Source organism: Melanerpes formicivorus, unplaced genomic scaffold (assembly GCF_026170545.1).
Source record: "Melanerpes formicivorus ecotype bairdi unplaced genomic scaffold, bMelFor1.0.p_v2 SCAF_2, whole genome shotgun sequence".
Lineage (NCBI taxonomy): Eukaryota > Metazoa > Chordata > Aves > Piciformes > Picidae > Melanerpes > Melanerpes formicivorus.
The window spans coordinates 59,581,931-59,599,591 of record NW_027142354.1 but is presented as its reverse complement, the minus strand read 5'-3'; the positions used below and the strand labels follow the sequence as shown (position 1 = coordinate 59,599,591).

The following is a 17,661-nucleotide window of genomic DNA, read 5'->3' as shown; positions in this document are numbered from 1 at the left end:
GATAATCCTACCCAACTCTCCCATAACTGCTTCTTAGATTCAAGCATTCCTGCTTTTTCTGGTCCTTGGGGATTTCTGTGTGTGAATAGGTTTTAGTCTTCAATGGCTAAGACTGAAATAGGAAACCAAGACTAAGAGAAAACAACTTCTGCAGTCCCAGCTGACGCCTACCCTTCCCTCCTCCCCCTCCTCCCCTTCCCTCCTCCCCCTCCACTTTAGTCAAGAGCTATCCCAGATTATGCCATGACTTGACTTAAAAACAGAAGATAATAAAGCAGCACTGCACAACTTGAACAGAGAGTTTAGCCGTTGAGAATGAGAGTCTGTCTCCCTTGCAAGAACTTCAGAGTACCCAGCTGGGCTCTGTGTCAGCAGCAGGCAACTAAAGCTGAGGAGGAGAGTCCCCACAAGAGGCAGCAGTAGAGCCAATTATTTCAATCACCTTCATAAAGAGCAGGCAAGCACTAGTGTGACTGGAATGGATAAGCCAGCTGAGAGGGTGTAGCTCGGGAGACCCAGAAAAGGTGTTTTCTCACACTGACATGTCAGGCAGCTACAGAATTTGAGGCTGGATGAAATCCAAGACAGCACTAGAGGGGAATTTCAATTAGAGACAATGAGTTGCATGGAATCCTAACTACCAAGAGCACTAAGGATGTTAAGTCTGTCAAAGCTGTAATACTTCTGAGCACCCAGACTAGCCCTTCCTGCATGCTTCTGTGCTGTACCTCCACACTTAGACCAGTATCAACAGCTGAGAGCTTCAACAGAAGCTCCACCACTCAAGGTTATGTTCTAGGCAAGCTGTTGTAACTCTTAACACAGGGTCACAGGGGTGCTTTAGGCAGGCATGGCAAGCAAAGCAGAAACAAGGTCAGGAGGAAGACAAAACAACACATCTGCATCTCAGTGAGACACCCTCTGAGACAGTGCCTGCTGACACACATGGATCCCAGTCTGGTGACAAGCACCTCAAAGAATTTATACAGGTTTCCACCACTCTGCAAGTACAGCATAGGCTTCTACACAGACACAGACTCCCAGGATGAGCTGGTGCGTTATGGAGCACTAACTGCAAAGAGGTTTGTTTCCTGTAGGACTCCAGGTGAAGCTGAATAAACAAACTACAAATACAGCTACAGAAGTGCCATTAGAAGACTTTCTCTAGTAGCAGTTTTAAACTGAGATGTCCTGTTCACAATACAAGAGGCTAGAAAGGTTTCAGCATGCCCAGATCCAGCCCTGAAGTATTTATTTCTTGCCTCCTGCCAACACAGTTTCTGTACCATGTCCATGTAATATGAACACCAGCACCCTGAGTAAGATGTCAGCAGCCACCTCCAGAGCATAGGCCTGAAGTGACAAATGCTACCTCATGGCTAGTAATCCATCAAACACTACCTGGATCACTCCTTTAGCTTCCAGTTTCTTTCGAGAAGTTGCCCAGGGCTTGCATTAGTCATTCAAAAGCCATACATCTGTTGTTATTGGAGTTAACCACTGCCTCAAGGCTGTTTGTACACTGCAGTGACAGGATGACTGTCTAGTTTCCAATAACTAGAACCATTTGCAAAGCAAAGTTTAAAAGCCCTTTATTAATTCAGAAGTGAAACACTGCTATTTCAAGTGAGATAAGTATGTTTATTCAGGTTTATTCTACTCTAAGGTTTATACAGAGAATGGAATGCAGTACAAGCTAAGAGCACACCTCAAAAGTCTACCACAAACCCATCCCCTACTCCCTATAAGGGAACTGTAAAATTAAAACTTAAAAAAAACTCAGAACCCCAGTTACTTCTGAACTAGTTGCAAGTGGTTTTGTCCAAAGAAGTTAAGCTTGGTATTGCATTAACTTTGTATGCAATAATTAAGTCTCTCTAAGCTGAAGTATCACACACAGAGGCATTAGGATTTCCTGTGGACACACTGAATCATGTTTTAAAGAGCTACATCACAAAGGTTGTTTAAGATTGCCTAAAAGCCACTAATGGCATGCACAGGTCACTACATTAACTTTGGTAATGACAGTTATTTTTGGTCAAATCTGGGCTCCACATTTCCTAGTAACATGGATAAACACAGACCCATCCTGTGCAGAAAGCAACACTTCATCTGCTGCCAGCTAGAGGCAGGTCTTCAAATCACGGTGGAAGCATTCAAATTGAGCTGTCAGCAGCTTGCTGAGTTCTAGATCACACCTTTCACCAGCCTAAGGCAAGACTAACAAGACAAGTGGTCAAAGACTTTCTTTTCCTTTTGTCTTCTTCTTTTGTTTAAATGCAGGACAAGAACCATCTGGGAAGTCACCTTAAGGGACACTATTTTTCCCCACAGTGCCTTTGGAAGTCAGTAACATTTTTGCTTTGCCTAGCTCCCCCAGACACATTCTAGCTTTCCTTTCTGCAGCTATCAATACCCTGTAAATACAAGAGTTTTGTTCTTGAGGAAGAAGTCAGGTGGTTTTATTTACAACAGAATCAATCCTTAGCACTGCAACTGGACTTGAACAAATTCAAAGTGTAATGAAAATGATAACCTTAAGTGCTATTTTCCATACAGAATCCACACTTGGTTCGGTTTTATTCATTGCAGAGTACAGTAAAAAGACATCCAAATACACCAGAAAAAAACTCAAGAGGATTTAAGTTTGTACTAAAAACCACTACACATGCAAAGGGAGCGATATCCTGCTAACACCAACTTCATTTGCTGCTGCATTTGTCTAATATTAACAATTATGAACAGAGCAGTGCAACTAGTATTTGGAACAATCCTTACAGTGTTCAAGTGTCAGGCACAAGACTTCACTTCTCTTCACACCACTGGTTCTCTTTACGTACCTGAAAGAACATTTCAAGTATTAATATTGCAGTGAACTCCCCAGAGTGAGGTGCACATTCCCAGAAGCATCCCAGAAGCAGCTTCAATCTTTCAGGCAGAGTTTGTAATTAGAAGGTCAGTCTCCAGAACTGACCTCTTCAACCAATAACCCAAGAAACTTATTTCTCATGCCTAAATCTGATTGAAACTCTTGGGTTTTTTCCCCCACTAAGCAAATGGACTAACTTGAAACTAAATTGTTCATTTCAGGACACAGGACCAAAGGCAAACCCAAGCGTACACTGCTTTGTATTTAAACAAGGCATCTTGCTCTGATCTTTCCCAGCTCTGCCACTTTGCAGCTGGTTTGTTCAAGTTCCAAGATCAACAAGCTCATGAAAGACAGAAACCTGAACCTCTTACCTTTCTAGCCACATGCATCAATACAGCTTCAGCATGCCCACCACAGCTCCCAAGTGGCAAACTCAGGCTGCCACAATCAATCCTACATCCTTTACCCAGCACCTTTGAGCTAAGAATCAGTGTTGAGCTTTTCAGTTACCAAGGGGCTGCAAGCACCACAGGCACCAAGAGGTATTGCACCAGTCGTGGCCCAGCTGGGAGATGATGCACCAGCTGACATTTGTGAACAAGGGAGTTGCATCACATTAACCTACCAAGCACCACAGAATCATGCAGCACAAAGCACCCAGCTGAAGTGTAACTAAGCCCAGATCAAGTACCTGTGCTTCTTCCTCCTCAGTGAAGTCGTTCTTAATATTGAATGTCTTGCGAATCTCTTCTGGAGTTTTCCCCTTGATCATGTTTGCAACTGTCTTGCATGTGACATCAAGCAAGCCTTTGATGTCCAAGTAATTTGCAGCCTGTAGAAAGATTCCAAATGTCAAGCTTCCATATCAATACTCTGCCTCTGAGATGCACTACCAGCGTGATGCTGACACTGGAACTACAGAATGCTGCCAACAGATCACCTCCACTTTAAAAAGCTTCTGGCTCAGAGCAATGGCACCTCCAACCTGCTCCCAGACAAGGGGATTCACTTGTGTCATGAAATAAACATTCCCTTGCTCCTTCCTTTGAAAAAAGGCCTGCAGAGAGCCAAGATTTGCAGTCCTGAAGGGTGAACTAGCCAAGGCTGGTTCACACATTTTAAATCCAAGTTGGATTTTGGTTTGTCTGCAGATCTCCAGGACTCCATTTCCAGTAGCAAGGCCTCGACCACGACTGAGGAGCCGCGAGAATAAAAGCAGCTGTAGGACCCCGCACTCAGAGCGGCACATTAATGGATGAAGGAGCAACTTCAGTCTGGTGTCAAACATGCTGCTAACAAGCCTTCTGACACCCTTAATTTAAGCCAGAACCTACCACAACTTTCCCCTCCCAACACATCCCCTTCACAATGAACAAGTAGCTCAAGGAGCACTGAGGCCTGGCCAAGCCCCCGAGCAGATCACAGCCTTCATGCTTCCTGAACAGACTTACCAGGATAAGTTCAAAAAGTGTGCCTTGGTCTACTTTCAGAAACTCCTGATCCCACACAGGGATGTCATCTGTTCTTTTCTCCTTGTTCTCATCATCCTCAGGAGGAGGTGGATCATCCTTGTGATGGGTGCACCACTGAATCACCTAATTACAGTTTGGATATCAAACTTTAATCCAAATGATTCTCCCGTTAGGCCCCAACTATGACCTCATTTTACAAGAAATCTCCCTTTTCTCTCTAGCTCAACATTACAATCTTCTACAAACATGCTCCAATATCGTGGTTTTTTTTCTCCTCAATTTAGGACAATCAATTCCCAATCCTGGGGTAGAACAGCCCAGGTAAAATAGCAATGTAGTAGGTAAGTAGCTACCTAATCACTTAGGATCTTCAAAGCCTTCTGCTGTGGTTATACACACAGGACTGTGCAAAGAAAACCTAAACCTCACCTTCCAGTGTTCAATGTTTGCAGAAAATCTTTATTAAGCAGATACCACACAGGGGAAGAGTGCAGAGTGGTAACAACTACCAGCAGGATGTGCTCACCCCAGTGCAAAGTCCACCTGGCAGAAGTCTGCTCTAAAAGAGCACAGCAGCTTGGGACCTTGCAGTCTCCTCACACAAACAATTACAAGGAGCAAGGCTCTACTGCAAGCAGAATCCCATTCCATTGTGCCAGGCCAACAGACCTGGGTTTGTAGTTTGAAGTCATTCCTAACCCCGTGTTTACCCCCAAATCTTACAGGTCCGGCACTTATTCTGGCACAATTCAGTTTGCTCTTCAGAGCAGAAAGCATCCTAGAAAACAACAACACACTTTTGCTCCTCTCAGCTGACTGAACAGTCCTGGTCCAATACTGACTTCAACACCACTGAGGGCACACAGCATCCCTGCTGCCTGCCCCTTCATCCTAGTGTTTTAGACTCTGTCACCTGAGTTCACAGAACTCAGAACCAGTGCTTTAACACCATCAAACACTAGCATGCACACATGTCCAGCACCACTTCAGCACCTTAGGAAGCTTGACTGGGCTCCAGGTGCTGTTCCAGTCACTTCTGTAGGTACTCTGCCATTGTCTGCATGCCAGCCTCACCCCTGTTCTCGTGCCTTAGATGTCCATGCACCTCAAGATGGCTATGCTTGTAGCTAGCACAAAACAGTTGTTTAATGCTGTCATTTGTAACACCCAACTCCAACCTCCATTTCACCTTTCATTACCCCATGCCACACTACCACATTCAGCATCTTACCTTTTTCAAGATAGCTGCATTGACATTTGGAAGGGGGACTGGGTCATCGTCACCTTCATCATCCATTCCCAAGTCTGAAAACAGAAAGGTGACTAAGCAAGCAGCAGGCAAAACCTCTTACTCTGAACTGGACCTCTTCACCAGTTCTCCACTATTGTAACACCATTGAGGCCAGACAGATTGGTGGCAAAGGACCTAAGTGGTGAAGTCAGAGGTGTTCAGGAAGCTGCTTTTGCAGAGCCGTGGCTGCATCATACATACTTGATGTAAGCTAAGTGGTCAGTTCCTTGTCAGAGTAGAACTTGCTCATTCAGTGTCCTGAAGATAGGACATGTTGAAGGATGAGAAAACAGTTATGCATTTCACACCTTCAGCAGTTCAACTCCCAAGTTAAACCAAAGCCTTCCAACTCGGAGCTCCCGCTCTGGTAGTTATCAAACTGGGATGCAGATGCACTGTGGAAGTGGAGACAAAGTTTTGTCCTCTCTACTGCAGCCCCAGAGACCAGAGTCACCTGGCCTCTGAGGCACATGTACTGACTCCTGTCAGCTCAAGAAGGTCACATGGCGAGTCAGCAGCACAAACCCTTCACTCAAGCAGCACTTACAAAGCACACCTGCGATACTCCTTGCTTTCAAAGCTGGCCGGCGTGCCCAGCAGAGCTGGATAAAATGTCTCACTTTGCCCCCTTGACACCACCAAGAAAGCCAGTAAAAATGGGCAAAACCAATTAAAGTCTGGACTTGACAGAACAAATGCCACATTAGCCATCTCTGAGGAGAGAAGATGCTTTTTATTACACAATTGCTAGCAGTTGGATCACACCCTAGCTGTCAGGGACTACAATCCTGTAGTCAGTTAAGCAACTACAGACCTTCCACTCACCACCTGCACAGATGAGCCAAATTCAGTTACTTCATCTTCAAGAGCAGATGACTGTCACTCCATCATCACTGACCACATCTATGCATCACATCCATGCACGTGCCCAGAGAAGGACAACAAGGCTGGGGAGGGGTCTGGAGCACAGCCCTATGAGGAGAGGCTGAGGGAGCTGGGGTTGCTTAGCCTGGAGAGGAGGCTCCTCAGGGGAGACCTTGCTCTCTACAACTCCCTGAAGGGAGGTTGTAGCCAGGTGGGGGTTGGTCTCTTCTCCCAGGCAAGCAGCAGCAGAACAAGAGGACACAGTCTCAAGCTGTGCCAGGGGAGGTTCAGGCTGGATGTTAGGAAGAAATTCTTCCCAGCAAGAGAGACTGGCCATTGGAATGTGCTGCCCAGGGAGGTGGTGCAGTCACCATCCCTGGAGGTGTTTAAGAGGAGACTGGATGGGGTGCTTGGTGCCATGGTTGAGTTGATTAGATGGTGTTGGGTGATAGGTTGGACTCAATGAACTCAAAGGTCTTTTCCAACCTGGTTTACACTATTCTATTCCAACAGTATGCACTTCTCTAGTCAGGCAAGTCAACTCCTGTTAGTAGTGGGATATTAATCAGCACTGCTTTGTGGTTGGAATAAACTAACTACAGACTGAGAAACTAAAACACTGACATGAAAAGGTTCTGCATATGTCAGCAGTTAATGAGAACTGCAATGCACACTTTGAACATGGTGGCAAGAAGTGACCAGTCCAGAATTGTTGGGAAGGGGAAAGAATTCCAGCAATATCTCAAGCTTAGTCAGCTCTGCTCAACTTGTACCAAACAGGCCCAAATCATTTCATATGTTAGCAGAAAACTGCTACTTCACTCCTAGTCCCACGATGCTCAAAGTAACTCCACTTTTCAGCTCCTCCCCTCTCAGCTGCAGCATCCAACACAAAACACGAAGTGATGCTTCATGAGCTCTACTGCAAATGCACTTCACTTGTACTGCAGACTTGTTCTCACCCAGGTTATTAAGGGGCTAGCTTATGGTGCCCACCTTACACTTACCATGTGTCACTCCCTTCACCAACCCCCACTGTCACTCAGCACCGGCAGTGACACAGCTTCTGCGTGAGGAAGCTGGGAAGAGTTGGGCTCCTTAACGTATTCCCACGGACTGCTGCTTCCTGCTCATGTTCCTAGCCATGTCCAACAGAATCTGAAGAGGCTGCAAACTGTTCAATGGCTGGACTACTTCAACCTTACGTTTGTTGTGCTGATGTACCAGGTGTCACCACCAGACGAGGATTTATGCCCAAGGACTTCAGCTACATCAACAGAAAGGGTTCGCTCCCCCCTCAGCTAACTCATGAATACACCCAAGGACTGGAAAACCCACCAGTGAACAATGAGGATTTGCAGTGGAGGGATTAGACACAGCTTGTTCTGTATCCTGGCCATCTGGCTGACTTCCCCTCCCCCACCACCAGTCCTTTTGTTTCAAATTCATGTCAGCAGGAGATCAGAACTGTTTATCCCAAATAATTTAACTGCATCCATAAGCTCACAATACAGGTTCCACTTCAGCTCTCTCTTCATTGCATTGCTTTGTGATTCCCCCATCCTGTTCAAAAGGTATTTACATTGTCAAACTGGTTTGTATGATTAGATAAACTTCATTTTCAGTATTATTAGATGTTGTTTGCTTAACTTTCACAAAACTCAAGCAGGCTGTAGTCAAGGCAATGGAGTGTTTAGGTTTCAGTAGCCTCCCTGTAAGCGCTCGTAACAGGAGGAGCAAACTTGAAGCTTTTTGCAGGAGTACCTCCACCCCAAACTCCATTTCAGTTGCAGCAATTGTTCCAGCTGCTCTGCCACAAGACAGCAAGCTGCTTCACAGGCCTGGGAATCCTGTTCCAGCACTGTATCCATCTGCCTCCTTAGGTCACAACTCCTCTCCAAGAGGCTTTCTTGAAGCCATCATTATTTCTGCACGAGTTGGAGATCCTCAAGGCTCCACACTTACCTTCCAGCATAGTCTTGATGGTTACAGACTGCTTTGCAATTTCAACATCAACTTCAAAGATTTCTCCATCTGAGCTCTGCAGTTTAATTGAAGGCATCTACAAGAAAAGGAGTTATTTCCACACAGTGTTCAGCAGATGTCACAAGCTCAGCTGGCTCAAAGATGCACCTTTACCATTTGTATTGCTTCCTACCAACAGCAGATAGTGCAGTGCCACTGTGTTTAGGTAATTCACTGCTTGGATCACAGGCCTCAATTCATTAATCCTCGTGCTCAAGAGACAAGGATTGACAGCCTTTTAACAGCACTAACACAAATTTAAGAGCACTTCTATCTGACAGCACAAAACAGACAACATTTTCCATCGTGCTGCTATTAGGTTCAGAGCAACCCCAGAGCTCCCAGAGCACCACTCTTACAGCCAGGCAACTGCTGCCTGCCTTGACCACTCCAAGCCAGACCTCAAAAGCAGTTGTTAAACCATAGTCTCCAGGACAGAATCACCACACTGGGGTTGGAAGGAGCCCTCTGGACAGTCTAATCCAGCCTCCCTTGCTCTCAAATAGAGCAGGTTAACACAGGCTGTCCTTCAGAACAGCCTTTGGCTTTCTGAAGGGATTAAAAAGCAACAGACTACTACAAGAAAGGCTTTCAGCACTCAATGCCACTCCTGCAAAGTAGGAAGTTAGGTCAGCACTTTGGTACCATTAGGAAAGACAAAGATGACCATGCATTTCAAGAGGGTTTTGTCAAACACACTGTGCTAAAACCCACAATAAACAGAAGCAGTGGACTTTGAAAGATTTCTCTAGCTGAAAAATTAACAAACTTTACAAGAACACACCTTCCCAGATACTTAACTCAAACCCAATAACCATGTCCTTGAAACAGCAGCTACTGGGCTACAACCTCAGCTTTAAGCTGCCCAAAACCTGTTCCAGTGTGGCTGCACTTCAAAGACCTGATAAACAGGCTGGGTGCAGAGTTGTCAATTAGTTCTCAAACCCACAGGATAGGTTACAAATTCCTCTACCACTCAAAATATTTATTAGCATCAGCTCACTGCAGCAGTTGTGGGTTTTTCCCCTCAGGTTACCTGCTCCTAGCCCTCTAAAGCATGCATTTGTAAACACAGCCTGCAAAGCACTGAGAGAGAAGCTCTAGGAGGAAAGAATTCTGAATTCATTTCAAATGTTCCTTCCCAACCAAACCAAAGAGCTGCACATGCTAGCTCCTTACAGCAGCTGAACTACCAAGGCTGAATCAGCTGGAGCACTTTCAGCAAACTCACATTATCCCCCTCTGAATGCCTCCTGCAGCTCATCAGTATGGCTGAGCCTGCCAGCCCTGCAACAGCCCCAGTCCAATGGAGGCCAGCCAGAGCATGCTATTAAGCAGCTCACACCAGCTTGAAGTCCTCATTGCTTTAATTTCCATTTGGCAGAGCTAGGAGCTAGTTAATGTTTACAGAGTCACGTAACCCGATGTGACAGCACTACTGCCAGTTAGGATGGGTGTGCTGGAGGGCCCCAGCCATGATGGTTCCAAAGAGACAGATATCCACAACAATAAAATCTGGATCAAAACACAACTGAGTTGTGAGTGTGAACCACGTACTGGGGGAAAAAAAAGCATTAGCCAGGGACAAATTTCAGATTGAATGCATCTGCTCTTACAGTGATTGTCTAAGAGCACTCAAGAACAAACCCAGCTTCAGATGGCAGCTTTCCTGTACTGTGCCTAGGATTACATAATGCTGCACAACAGAGACAGCAAGAGAGGGCCGCTGCCTCCACAAGCCCAGCCCCTGCAGGAACATGTGCATCGAGACCCTCACAGCACCCAAGCCCTTGAGGTCATCCTGAAGAGCCCGAATCTCGCAGCAGGAAGATACTTTACTGCCTCAACAGTGACATTTGGGTAAAGATCTCATCTGTGATTTTTATAACACTAAGCTCTGTCTCCTAGAAGGAAGAAAATTAAAAACAAACCCATGCTTTTTAACAAAACTGTAACACAGCTCTGGAAACAGACAGGCCCTGGGTAGCAACGCAGCCAGGTGACTAAGCAGAGCAGAGCTAGCAGCTCAGTTCAACAGCTGCAGAACAGGCTGTGCGCTGCTCAAAAGACAAACCTGAATTACAACAGCCGTTTGCACGTACGAGCTCCAGATGCAGAGCTCAGACATCCAGAGCAGTGCCCCCGCAACTCCCCCCCTCCCCGAGCCCCACTCCCCCCCTCTCCTGCCACTGGGGTACCGCTGCCTCTACTCACTGAGGTCACACCTAAGACCCTCTGCCCGCGCGGCCGCCTCCCAGCTCCGCTCGCCACAGAGGCACCGGCGGCGCCTCACGGCAGCCTGAGCGCCCTCCAGGTGAGGGAGGGCCCAGCTCCCTGGGCAGCGATACTGATTTACCAGACCTAGCAGCCGCCTTCTCCCCGATCCTCACACCTCCCTTAAAGGGACCCACGGGCGTCTTCGCCCCGCATTACCCAGGAACGGCTGAGGCCTGCCCCCTCGGCGGCCCTCCCAGACCCGGCCGCCCTCTGCCTGCGCCAGGCCGGGCCCACTTCCCGCAGCGAGTAGGCCCCGCCGCCTCCGGCGCCGATGCCCGCCCTGCTGGTTACCGTCGCTAGCCAGCTCCCTCCCCCCGAAATTCACAGGCCGCACCGTGAGGAGGCAGCGGCGTCCGGCTCGGGGCTGACTGGACCTGGCGGCGGCAGCGCTCGGGGCCCAACTGCGGCGGAGGCTTTATATGGCGGGGGAGGGGAGCGGGGAGAGGACCCTGCCTCCCGCTGCCTCGCAACCGCCGGGCTGGCCGCGGCGAACGCCTAAGCGAAACACCGCTCCTGACACCAAAGGCCGAACAGCGCCCCTGGCGACAGAGCAGCCGGAATTGTGCCGCAGTTGTGGCGCTAGGCAGAGGGGACGTGGAGCCAGAATGCGGTGCGAGGGCAGCGCGGCGGCCCTTGGGTCCTACAGGCAGCGCCGCCGCCACCTCAGGGCTCGCACAATGGGCGGGGGCGCGGGGCGCGTGGCGCGGGCCAACGGCCGCGGCGCCCCTCCCCCGCGGCGCCCCTCCCCCGCGGCCCCGGCTCGCGCCCGGTGCTGTGGGCGGGGAGGGAGGCTTGGGCTGGGGCAGGGCCGTGGGGGCGGCCCCGGGACCGCCGCCTGTGCAGGAGGAGCCCTCTGGACATCACGGCCGGGGGTGCCAGGGGGCCGGCCCGGGGCCCTCGTCGGGAAACGAGCGGCCCGCGGGCGCGGCTGTCATCGTGTGCGCTTGAGCTCGGCGGTGGGCAGCACGAGCCCAGGCCGGCCTCAGAAGGCCCACGCTGGGTATTGTCCTGCAGTGAGGTGTCAGGGGGACAAAGGCCAAGGCCCAGGGCACTGGCGGGGGCAGCTGCAAGCGGGGTAAGGCAGGTTCTCTTCTGGCAGCATCTTGCAAGTCAAGGCAGTGGAACTCTGCAGGGGACACTGGGCAGCGATGGGCTGAAGCAGCTGAAAGAGAGCACGGTGCTGCTAGAGCCTGGTTTGGCTCTAACGTTAACCACCGAACGCCACCCGGCAGGCACCGAGGCAGCTGCAGTGCTGTGCATGGCTGCAGCCATGCCTGAAAGCACCTCCAGCTGCACAGGCGGGCACCAGGTTGGAAGAGCAGGCAAGGAGCTAGGAACCACTAAATGCAGCCAAAGCACTGCTGCTGTAGCACAACACCCTCCTGAGCAGTGTGCCCCAGCACAGGCTGCGTCTGAAAGGTCCAGAACGTGCTAGAGGGCAGCAGCTGTCAGTTTCTCAAAGGAAGAAACTAAGGGTGATGGACACTGAAACAGGCTGCCCGGAGAGGTGGAGTCTCCCTCTCTGGAGAGACTCCAAACCCACCTGGATGTGCCCTGTGTGACCTTCCTTAGGTGACCTGCCTTGGTATGGGAGTTAGAGTTGGTCTGCAGAGGTCCCTGCCAACCTCTGCCATTCTGTGACGAGGAGAAGGTTCTTGCTGAGTGAGGAAGGTGGAGCAAGGAGTCCCCAGAGGACTGGGAGGCCCAGGATGCATGCTGGACGCTCACACACAGCATTCGTTCCCCACTATGCTGTTGAGCATCGTTTTGCACCAGCAGAGTGTTCTGAGGGTCCGTGGTTAGGACTCTGCTTTACTTCCAATCTTGCTGACAAATGTTTCTGAACCGGAGCACATTTCCACCGCTCTCCAGTGTAGACAGTACCTGCAGCAGCAGAGCACAAGTACAGCACAAATCACAGCTTTCCCTGGGGCCCCAGAGGGTCCCAGGCTGTGCACCACACACCTTGGTGGACAAATGAGAGTCACAGCCACTAAAAATAACCTTCTAACCCCTAGAACTCAGAAGCTCTCTGTTCAGAAGCTTGCTTCGCTCATTTCAGAGCACCCAGCCATGGAAGGATCGAGCCTTTCAAAGCTCCTCTCCAACCTGCAGCTTTCTAGGATTCTCCAACTGCCTGCCTTGGGAATCTTGTTTCTCAGGCTTCAGGATACTGAGCTGCTTGTTAGCTACAACACTCTCGAAGATGGCTCGAAGATGGATGTAGAGGGATGTGGAGGTGCTGGAAGGTGTCCAGAGAAGGGCCACAAGGATGAGCAGAGGGCTGGAGCACCTCTCCTATGAGGACAGACTGAAGGAGTTGGGGCTGTTCAGTCTGCAGAAGAGAAGGCTCCCAGGTGACCTCATTGTGGCCTTCCAGTATCTGAAGGGGGCCTACAGGAAGGTTGGGGAAGGACTGCTCAGGATCTCAGGTAGTGATAGGACTAGGGGGAATGGAATGAAGCTGGAGGTGGGGAGATTCAGGCTGGAGGTGAGGAGGAGGTTCTTCACCATGGGAGTGGTGAAACCCTGGAATGGGTTGTCCAGGGAGGTGGTCGAGGCCCCGTCCCTGGAGGTGTTTAAGCCCAGTCTGGATGAGGCTCTGTCCAGCCTGATCTAGTGTGGGGTGTCCCTGCCCATGGCAGGGGGGTTGGAACTAGATGATCCTTGTGGTCCTTTCCAACCCTGAATGAAACTATGAAACTCTGAGCCACCTGGTCAAGCTTTGAAAGTGGGTCTGAATTCCATGTGTGGCCCAGGGGACCTCAGTGGTCTCTTGCAGCCTGAATTACTGTATGCTACTGGAACACAAGCTTCAGTGGAACTCTTCATGGCAACTGAGTGAGCTTCCCAAGATGTCAGGTGATGCTTCTGCTGCAGACTTATGGCATCACTAATGACATAAGCTGCTTGTTCACCATCTATTAGGATCCAGTTGCCATGCTTGTTTTTCTGTATACGTGTGTAAACATAGAGGTTTGAGGCCTCCAGACTATGCCTCAAGTGACCTTTTGATTGTACCATCCTCACACTGACCTCTTTCCTCCCCAGTCACTCCATCCTGTGCCCCAGTGCTCATTCATTGCACTGCACAAAGAAACTGCCCTTATTTTCTTTAAATGTCTCTCTTTTTTACTGTTTATAATAAAACTCCTTGATTTAGGGAATCCAACCGTGACAGAGGTGATCTGTACAAAACACCTCTGCAATCTTAAATCCCCTTTCCTGCTGCTGCCAAAGAGCAAGGTTTCTGATCTGGCTTGTGATCAGTGAGCACAAGCTCTCAGACTGCAAATCAGGCTCGGAGGAGGGGGATGGGGTTTGTTCTCTGCACAAGCTGAAGCTAATAAAGCCTAGGCACAGGCAGAAGGCTACCTTTCATGCTTAACGTGGGCTGTGGTGAATTGAATTCAACCTGCTACTACTGCTGAGCTTTACACTTGATACAGGTCTCTAAAGGAGAAGAGTCTGTCTGCAGACTTTGAATTTGGCTGTTGCCTTTGGAGTTTGGAAAGGTTAGAATAACAACAACACCCCCAGGAAAGTGGCAGATGGCTGTCAGAGATACACCATAATCACACCACAGCCACTTCCCACTGTGCCCTACATATTGTACCATGAGCCTCCCCAGCCTGCCCAGATGCTGTCTGCTATCTGGTGGCACAGCAGCTGCTGCAGCACTGATAGCTGCAGTCCTGCCAGTCAGGCAGGCACAGAAGGCTCATCTTTCAGCGAGCCTGCAGGGCAAAGAACAGGATGTTTCCAAAACTGGGTGGCCCAGTTCGATTGCTAGGCACAGAGGTGATGATTGCAGCACAAATAATCCTGAACCCAAGCATTGCTACCCTGAGCTGCAGAGAGAATCACAGAACCGTGGACTGCTTCGGGTTGGAAGGGCCCTTGGAAGCTCATCCACTCCAACCCCCTGCACTCAGCAGGGACAGCTGCAACTGGAGCAGGCTGCTCAGAGCCCCAGACAACCTGGCCTGGAATAGCTCCAGGGATGGGGCATCTCCCTGGACAACCTGGGCCAGGGTCTCACCACTCTCAGGGCAAAAAAATTCTTCTTTGTATCCAGTCTGGATCTCCCTCTTAGAGTTCAAAGCATCAGCCCTTGTCCTGTCCCAGCAGGCCCTGATCAGAAGTCTGTCCCCAGCATCACACCATGTCTCAACCACAGGTACTGTACAATGCAGGGAGTTCCCCCCGCCCCCAGAGGAGGCAGGGGGAAGCTGAGCACTAAAGCAAACACCTGAAAAGGCTGCAGCGCCTGAGATGAGTGCAAGCTTGATTGAACAGTTCCCTGATCCATCAGCTCTGACCTGCATTCTCCCAGTGTCCCTGGGCTGCAGGTGAAGCCAGCTGAGCAGCCACGCAGCCGCCGGGGAGGGGGCTTGGAGCAGGCTGAGCACCAGGGCACAGCCTCCAGCACAGAGCCCTGCACCCACTCCAGAGCCCTGCAGTCTCTTCCTGGCGGTTTCTCTCAGGCAAAACTGCTGTACCCTCCCACCCCTCAGAGCACCTCACATCCTCCACTTCCACAGAGAAGCTGGTGGGACTTCCTCTGCAAGTGGTGGTTAGAGCTCTGGAGGTAACACCCTGATTATTTTTCAACAGCACAAACATGAGATTGTCAAAGCCTAACAAGAGCCAGGCTTGAGAGATCTCTGCTTTGCTCCTTTTACAAGTTGAGAAACTTGGTATGATTTAGGTTGCAAAACACCTTTAAGGTCATGGAGTCCAACCATAAGCATCACAGAACTCAGCCTGGATTCCCTGAGCTGCAGGGAGAGAGGGGCCAGCAAGAGCTTGAGGATCCCAGAGCTACTGGAGGAGGGAGCCAGGTGGAAGGCAAGGTGTGACCAAGCCAGTCTGGATCAGACCCTAAGCCACACGTAGGGGGGTGAGACGTTGTAAAACAGGAACAGGAACCCCCTCAGCAGGGGTACACTGGTTCAGTGTAAAGCCAGAAAACATCAGTGACTGATGGCAGGACAGGGCTGAGCTCACAGCAACATGCCCCTCCTTCACAGCATCTCACAACACAGCAGAAGAGGGGGAAATTGCTGTTCTCAGCGTGTTACATTGCCACTTGACCAAAAGAGGTGTCAGAGGATGCTGCCTTCCATGCAGGCTGTGCCCCAGCAGGGACAGCCTGCTGCTGGGGTGAGTTCAGCTACACCCACGGACTGACCCAGCTCAGCAACCAGAGCCTGTCCAGCAGACACCAGCTCTTCTACTTAACAGCTTTTCTTCCTCTAGCAAAGTCCCGTTCCCCTTACATAACTACAGGGATCCAAGGTATTTTGAAAGACTGAAAATAGAGGAAGGAAACAGAAAGTTACAACCAGAAACACAAGCCACAGTCGGTGTGTCTGCAGCACCCCAGCAGTGCTGGGTTAGGAGCTCGACTCAATGACCTTAAGGGTCCTTTCCAGCTTAAACGCTTCCATGATTTTTATCAGGCTGTTCAGGCTGCTGGCCCTATGGCCGCGCAGTTCGGCGAGCGCCGCTGAGCCTTTGTGACGACCCCGCGGGCACGGCCCGGGACGCACGGGGCACGGCCACGCGGTGGCGCCGGCGCCCGCTGCGAGGCACCGGGGAGCGATCAGCAAGGCTCATCCCCAGCCGTGCTCCGTGGGCGGAGGGGACGGGGGGACTTGCTTTAGAAACGGCCTAAGGAGGACTGGAAGGAGCACTGTCTGAAACGGCGAGTGCCCTGCAGAGCCAGACGGGAGGGGCGGCGAAGGAGGCTTGGCTGCAAAAGGCTCTGTGGCTCTGGGCTTCAACCTTCGAGCTGTCCAGAGTCCAAAAAGCAGATTCCAGGCCGGTTCTGGTGCCACAGATGACAGAGAGCAGTTACTGTGAGGTTCCAAAGTCCACGGGAATGAGCACAGCGTGCTTAAGCAGCCAGGCTAACTCAAAGCATTTCTAAGCGAGACTGCAGGAGGCCAGGGTCAGTTTAGCTCCTTTTTGAGATGGCTCAACTAAAGCTGGATGAGCTTCTGAGCAGAAACACGGAACCCACCTCCAGGGAGAGGGGGCAGAAAGGACAACACGCTGGCAGGGAGCTGTGGCACCACTTCTCCTGAGCAGAGATCCCTGCTCCAGCAGCAGTGAGCTGCATTCCTCTGCCCTGAGGACAGAGGCAGCAGAGGCAAGGGCTAGGAGCTGCCTGCAAAGCGGGTCAAGCATGGAACGAATGCCGCAGGGTCTGCCCAGACAAGGCTCCTCCAGGGCCCTCCCTTCTCGTCCTAAAACAGGGCAGCAGAGCACAGCGGTCGCTGGCCACACTTGCACACGTTTGCAGCGCTGGGGAGAGGAAGCCGGGCGTCTCAGGGTACAGAAGGCTCAGCATGAGTGAGCAGTGAGCTGCAATAGCAAAGAGAGCCAACAGGATGCTGGGCTGCATCGATCAGGGTGTCACCAGCAGGGATAAAGATGTCATTGTCGCACTCTGCTCAGTACTGGGCAGGCTGCGCCTTGAGCACTGCGCACAGGTTTAGTCTCTGCTGTACACGAAGGCTAAACAGGCTGGAAAGGATCCAGAGAAAGGCCACAAGAATGATCTGAGGCCTGGCAGCCCTGCCACGTGAGGGAAGGCTGAGAGAGCTGGGTATCAGCCTGCAGAAGGCTTAGGGGAAACCTCCTAACCATGTACAAGTACATAAAGGCTGGCTGTTGTGAGGAGGGAGACTCCCTTTGTACAGAGGCCCATGGTGACAACAAAGGGCAATGAGGACAAGCTGCTGCTGGAGAGACTCCCACTGGATGCCAGAAAAAAAGTGTTTTCACCATTCAGACCATCAGACACTGGAATCAACTCCCAAGGGAGCTGGTGGGTGCCCCAAGGCCCAGCT

At 50.6% G+C, this 17,661-nt stretch overlaps 1 protein-coding gene across 1 annotated transcript; it reads right to left on the bottom strand.

The window, feature by feature from the left end:
- Positions 1 to 1,575: 1,575 nt before the first annotated feature.
- Positions 1,576 to 11,242, bottom strand: SKP1 (S-phase kinase associated protein 1). Its single transcript, XM_068163586.1, has 6 exons — positions 11,136 to 11,242; positions 8,465 to 8,561; positions 5,576 to 5,649; positions 4,324 to 4,467; positions 3,564 to 3,704; positions 1,576 to 2,840 (listed from the first exon to the last, which is right to left on the bottom strand). The coding sequence occupies exons 2-6, from the start codon at positions 8,559 to 8,561 to the stop codon at positions 2,805 to 2,807; spliced, it is 492 nt and encodes a 163-aa protein (XP_068019687.1). The 5' UTR covers positions 11,136 to 11,242; the 3' UTR covers positions 1,576 to 2,804.
- Between the last annotated feature and the right edge of the window lie 6,419 nt (positions 11,243 to 17,661).

Coding starts and splice junctions, on each gene's coding strand:
- SKP1 (XM_068163586.1), bottom strand. CDS start 8,561: ATGCCTTCAATTAAACTGCAGAGCTCAGATGGAGAAATCTTTGAAGTT. Junction 3,705..4,323: donor CACTTTTTGAACTTATCCTG/GTAAGTCTGTTC, acceptor ATCTTTCTACAG/GCTGCAAATTACTTGGACAT. Junction 2,841..3,563: donor CTGAGGAGGAAGAAGCACAG/GTACTTGATCTG, acceptor ATGTTCTTTCAG/GTACGTAAAGAGAACCAGTG.